Source organism: Echinops telfairi, unplaced genomic scaffold, assembly GCF_000313985.2.
Source record: "Echinops telfairi isolate 266 unplaced genomic scaffold, ASM31398v2 ScPeMD7_18;HRSCAF=68, whole genome shotgun sequence".
Lineage (NCBI taxonomy): Eukaryota > Metazoa > Chordata > Mammalia > Afrosoricida > Tenrecidae > Echinops > Echinops telfairi.
In genome coordinates this window covers 36038975-36045389 of record NW_022103915.1, presented here as the reverse complement: position 1 = coordinate 36045389, position 6415 = coordinate 36038975, and the positions used below count along the sequence as shown (strand labels likewise).

The following is a 6415-nucleotide window of genomic DNA, read 5'->3' as shown; positions in this document are numbered from 1 at the left end:
GCCCCATGTACTAATCCAGCACTAGCATGCATAAGCAACTATCGGACTGGTTCAGGGAACTGCATCCCCCACTGCTGGCTCAGCTACTGGTCTCTGTTGTAGTGTTGGCCATTTTATGATTTGGGGCTGGGACTCTGAGAACAGGTGGCCCACTCGGTTGCCTTCACATACAGAGGGACCCTGATAAGCCAGAGCACCGTCGGTGGAGGGAGCCCAAGTAGCTAGGGCATTTGAGGAACTGTGGAAGACGCTGATTGGTTCCCTGTGTCTGGAAGGTTCTTGAGGGCACTCATCTTTAGCCACATGAGGACGGTCAGGTACAGAAGGGCGCCGACTTACCCAATGTGCTCCAGAGGCTGGAGCCAGACTGCTGAAGCCTGAGCCTCCCTCCATTTCGTTCACTGTACCCCCTGCCTCAGTGGAACTCTTCATGGCTCAGGTACCCCTCGGTGCTCATGTACAAGGGCGCTTCAGACGTTTTGCTGGGAAAATGGAATTAAAAGACAATGGCGTTTCTCCATGAACTCTTTGAAGCCCCCTCCTTGTACAGAAGGAGTACAACTTGGTGGCAGCCCTTTAAGAGCTTGCAGTTCAGCGACAGTTTCTCACAGAGGGAGGGGCGCTAGGGGGCGAGCATGGCTGCTAAGAAACACTGGGACAAGGCAAGGGGCCCAGCTGAGTTCACAGGCAGAGCTGCAGGAGCCGGAGTAGACGTTGGAGAACAGGAGGACCTACTTGGGCAAAGACTGGGTGCACAGAGGGGGAGCCCAAGCTGGGTGTGTAGATAACTGGCTTTCCAGGTGACCTCTAAAAGGGCATCCAGATTTAGGGTTCTATAGGTCCTCTGGCCAAACCAGGTTTCTGTAACTCCTGCCTCAACCCCCAGGTGCAGTTCCGGCTGGCCTCAGTTCCTGTCTGGGGATAACTCATGGAGGATGGGTGAGCACAGCCTCCCATACCCTCCCCACCCCCCACCCCCAAGGTAGAGCTGGCCTGTTACTCTCCTCTCCGGCCAAGGGCCCAGGACTCCCTCCATGCCCCTTCTGGGGATCAGTGTGGTCATTCCATTCAGAGGGCTGGCTTGGCATAGTAAGAGCTGCCTTCTCTCCCTAGTTTCCGCCACCCAGCCCTCTGCTCCCCAGTTTCTTCAAGAGGACTTGCCCTGGGCCAGGAAATGCCTTCCACCACCCCCTCCTCTTTCCTACCCCAGCCACTGGCCTCTGTGTACTCAGCCTGCCACCAGATCACTTGAGCTTCGTTTTGCACCCAAATTCCTTCCAGTCCGCTCCTGGTGAAATTGGGTCTTCCCCCCTGGGTGGAGGTGGGGAACAGAAGGAAGCTGTGTGAGCAGAATCCAATGTCACCTTCTTCTTGGGCCCTGCCTTCATCCTGCCTGGGTACTTTGAGAGCTCAGCAAAGACCCTACTCCTGTGTCTGGGGAAAAGTTCGAACACTGACAGCCAGCCGGGCTGTGGGAGAATAACTGGGCTTTCTGCTCTCCTAAACAGAAACCCACAGGGGGGCGCTCTGAGTCAGCGGGGAGTTGGATTTTTTTTGTTGGTGTTGAGTGATGCTGAGGGTTGGAACTGCCCCTAGGGTTTCCCAAAGCTGGACATCTTTCCAGAACAGACTGATCCTTTGCTGCCAGAACAGCTGGTACATGCGAACTGCCGGTCTTTCAGTGAACAGCCCGATGTTTACCCCACTGGGACCCCAGTGCCCTCATGTTGGAAGGACCCTTTTTTGCCATGGTACCACTAGGGTTTCAAGGTCACTTTCCACTGAGTGAAAATGGAGCTGGCCCTGCGCCCCAACCTCTGGTGCTAGTCCAATATTGCTAATTCTCCTCTTGATGAGGGCGCAGCCCCTGGAGTCACCACAGGCAATCTGGAGAGGGTGTGAGACTGGAGCCCACAAAGTGACAGCCTACTAGGAGCAGCCTACTAGGAAGCAGCTCTGGTGGCACAGTGGGTTACCAGTTGGGCTGCTAGCTCCAAGGGTCACAGTTTGAAACCACCAGCTACTCAGTGGGAGAAAGATGAGGCTTTCTACTCCTGTAAAGAAGTACAGCCTCGGCAAAGCACACTGAGAGAGGTCTAAATGCAGGCCTGTATCTACGTAAACATATATGTAACGATATGGAAATAGATCCGTGTACATATATTTATTTATTTTTATTTATTTATTTATTTACAGGAAACAGAAATCGGACATTTATTGAGAACTCAAACACATAGCTGGTAAGGGATTAAATATAAACAGTAGATTCCAACCCAGCCCAATATCTCTAAGGCTGCACGGTCAAGGGGAACCTCTGCAGAGAACACCTGGACAACAGCGGACCCCTCAGCGCCTCCTCCGGTCTGGACTCCTGCTGCGTCTCCGGCCACCTCTCCTCTTGCTCTTGGGCGGACCCCGAACAAAACACCAGTCCACACTAATGGGCTGTCCCATCAAATCCTGGCCGTTGAGTCCCTCCATGGCAGCCTGGGCCTCCTTGTATGTTTCATACTCCACTAGAGTATACCCCTTCAGGTATCCTGTGCGCCTGTCCAGGTTGAGGTGGATGTTTTTAATCTCTCCGTACTCCGCAAATTTGTCATGTATGTCTTCTTCAGTGGCTTCCTCGTGGACTCCGGTGACAAAGAGAATCCAGCCTTCAACAGAGCGTTGCGGTCCAGGCTCATCGCCATCCTGCTCCACGCTGTCGTAATCTTCACGCATCCGTGCTCGGGACCCGTCTTCGTAACCAAAGCCGCGGCCTTTCCGTTTCTTTGCTTTTTCTTTCAATTTGTGGATGCTCTCGTCCCCATCTTCATCCATGGCGAAATCTTCGCCCCCAGCCTCGTGAAGGTCCAGGGCGTCCGCCATCCTGTCTGCGTGGTAGCGCTCGTCTGATATATTTATTTTTTAAGTACTAAGGCAGCAGCTGTCCATTGGGCCTCTTCTCAAGTCCTCTCAACGAAAAAGCACTCTGTTCTAATAACCCAGCATTCTGTGATGCTCACCTTCCTGACACAATTACTGAAGACAAATGGGTGCAGAAGCAAATGTGGTAAGGAAAGTTGATGGTGCCCAGCTATCAAAAGATACAGCATCCAGGGTCGTAAAGGCTTGAAGATAAACAAGCGGCCATCTAGCTGAGAAGCAACAAAGCCCACATGGAAGAAGCACACCAGCCTGTGTGATCATGAGGTGTCAGTGGGATCAGGGATCAGGCATCAAAGACCCAAAACAAAAAATCATATCCATGTGAATGAGAGGGAGAATGGAGTAGAGATCCAAAACCCATCTATAGACAATTGGACATCCCCTTACAGAAGAGTCACAAGGAAGAGACAAGCCAGTCAGGGTGCAGTATAGCACTCATGAAACATACAGCTCTCCTTTAGTTCTTTAATGCTTCCCCCCACACACACCACTATCATGAACCCAATTCTCTCTTACAAATCTGGCTAATCCAGAGCATGTAAACTGGTACAGGTCAGAGTTGGAAATACAGGGAATCCAGGACAGAAAAACCCCTCAGGACCAATAAAGAGAGTAGGGATACGGGGAAGGTGGGGGGAGAAAAGGGGAACCTATCACAATGATCTACACATAATCCCCTCCCAGAGGGACGGACAGTAGAAAAGTGGGTGAAGGGAGACATTGGACAGTGTAAGACATGAAAAAAAAAATATATATATATAAATGATCAAGCGTTCATGAGGGAGGGAGGATGGGAGAGAGGGCTGGCTCGGGTGGCAGGAAAATGTTTTGAAAATGATGGCAACATATGTACAAATGTGCTTGACACAATGGATGGATGTATGGATTGTGATAAGAGCCCTCAATAAAATGATTTTAAAATGAAGAAGAATCACAGTCTCACCTCGGAAGCCCACAGGGCCATTTGTATTTTGTTCCCACTAGAGGGTGGCTGAGTCAGCACAGGGCCCCTGGCAGGGAGTGGTGGTGTGTGAATCCACACTTCACCCACAAGAGGGAGCCCTGGATGCCAGCGGAGTTTCTGGCCAGTGTGAGGCCCACAGTGATGCCTTTGGATGCCAGGAGCCTGCACGACTGCTGGGAAACGGCTGGCAGGGCAGCAAAGTCCTCGGAACACCCCAGAAATACATCCGCATTGGCAACCTGGGGTGTGCAATTGTTAGACAATGAGAACACTGGAGCCCAGCAGGAAGCTGGCTAGTTAGGACTAGGGAGTCCGATCTAGGGAGGTCTGGAATGGGGACTTGCTGGAATGGGGGGTGGGGGTGGGGCGGTCCTAGTGTGGGGGAAGGGTGGGTGGGGGTGGGGGTGGGGGCTTCAGGTTTGTGGCCCGGGAAGGAGCCTACATGGATGGAGCCTGCTCACAGGGATGCTCATGCATCCCTTGTGGAATTGTTTTGAAAAATCAAACGGAATGGACGATGTTGTAAATAACAGCATCTCACCGACTCTGAGCAAAGCCAGGCACTCAGGAGGCCTGAATTTCCACCCCCTGACAGGTTCCCCTCCTGTAAAGCTGGGCAACTGGGGTTGACACTCCACTTGCTCTGTCTTCACATTCAGCCCTGCCACCAGCCAGGGCAGCAAACAAAATATAAGCAGAAGCAGCTTCTCCCAAGGATATCTAGGCTGGTTAGTCAGGGGCAGAGGACACCCCTGGAACACCTAGCCAGTACCAATACCAACTCCGCCTGGCACGTTGATTCTGGCACATGGAGACACCCCTCTGTGTGAGAAAAGCTCACTTTTCAGTAGATCGCCAGGTCTTTCTTTGGAGGCACCTCTGGGTGGAGGCACCTCTGGATAGACTCAAACCTCCAGCCATTCTGTTCGCTGCTGAGCTTGTTGCCAGTGTGTGCAATCCCAGGGTCTCCCTGAGCTATCTAGCCATCAACCAAACTCCTGCTCTTTGCCTCAGGGTGGCCTTTCTGCCTAGTTGTTATTTTATTTTACTATTAAAAAATCATTTTATTGGGGGCTCTTATCACAATCCATACATCTATCCATTGTGTCAAGCACATTTGGACATATGTTGCCATCATCATTTTCAAAACATTTTCCTTCCACCCGAGCCCTAGTATCAGCTCATTCCCCCCTACCTTCACCCTTCCTCCCTTATGAACCCTTGATCGTTTGTAATTTTTTTTTCATGTCTTACACAGACCACTGTCTCCCCTCACCCATTTTTCTGCTGTCCGTCCCCCTGGGGGTTATATGTCGATCTTTGTGATCCGTTCCCCTCCCCCCACACACACACCTTACCCTTACCCTCCTGGTATTACTATTCTCCTTATTGTGCCTGAGGGCTTTATCTGTCCTGGATACCCTGTATTTCCAACTCTGATCTGTACCAGTTTACATGCTCTGGATAAGCCAGATTTGTAAGGTAGAATTGGGGAGGAAGCATTAAAGAACTAGAGGAAAGTTGTATGTTTCATCAATGCTATACTGCACCCTGACTGGCTCGGCTCCTCCTTGCAACCCTTCTGTAAAGGGATGTCCAATTGTCTACAGATGGGCTGTTGTCTCCACTCCATGCCCCTCACCCCCACCATTCGCCTTGGGTATGATTTTGTTCTGGGTCTTAGGTGCCTGGTAGCTGATCCCACTGACGCCTTATGATCACACAGGCTGGTGTGCTTCTTCCATGTGGGTTTTGTTGCTTCTCTGCTAGATGGCCACTTGTCTATCTTCAAGCCTTTAAGACCCTGGATGCTGTATCTTTTGATAGCAGGGCACCATCACCTTTCTTTACATTTGCTTCTGCACCCATTTGTCTTCAGTAATTGTGTCAGGAAGGTGAGCATCACAGAATGCCAGTTTATTAGAACAAAGTTCTTTCCTTGAGGGAGGACTTGAGTAGTCTGTCTGCTGCATTAATACTTAACCTATAAATGTATGCACATAGAGATATATCCCTATCATTATATATTAGTATATTTACATATGTACATGCCTGTATTTAAGACCTCTATAAATGTCTATTGCCTCCTAGTTCTTTACTCTATTTCCTTTTACTTTCCCCTTGTCCCACCATCAGGTTTGGCCTTCATTAGGGTTTCAGTAATTCCTCTCGGCTGGCTACATTGCCCTTGATCAAGCCCCACCAGGCATCCTCTGCCCTCCTGCCATGCATTTTAGATTACTTGTTCCCTTGTCCTTGGGTTTGTTGACATCCTCCTTCTTCCCCCCTCACCTCCCCTTCTCCTGTGTTCTTACGGAAACATCGGTCCCGTTGTCTTCTCCTCCAGATTTTCTGCCTAGTTTTAACCCCTCTGTGAGCTGAGGTCTACAGGAGCCCTGGTAGCACAGTGGCTACATGTTGGGATGTTAACCCAAGGTCAGCAGTTCCAAACCACCACCATCTGCTCCAGGGGAGAAAAACAAGGCTTTCTACACCTGTAAAGAGTTAGTCTCAGAAATT

At 50.6% G+C, this 6415-nt stretch overlaps 1 protein-coding gene across 1 annotated transcript; it reads right to left on the bottom strand.

Moving 5' to 3' along the window:
• Positions 1-2200: 2200 nt before the first annotated feature.
• Positions 2201-2882, bottom strand: LOC101654461 (RNA-binding protein 8A-like). Its single transcript, XM_045288155.1, has one exon. It carries the CDS (start codon positions 2869-2871, stop codon positions 2347-2349), a length of 525 nt encoding a protein of 174 aa, XP_045144090.1. The 5' UTR covers positions 2872-2882; the 3' UTR covers positions 2201-2346.
• Positions 2883-6415: the final 3533 nt, after the last annotated feature.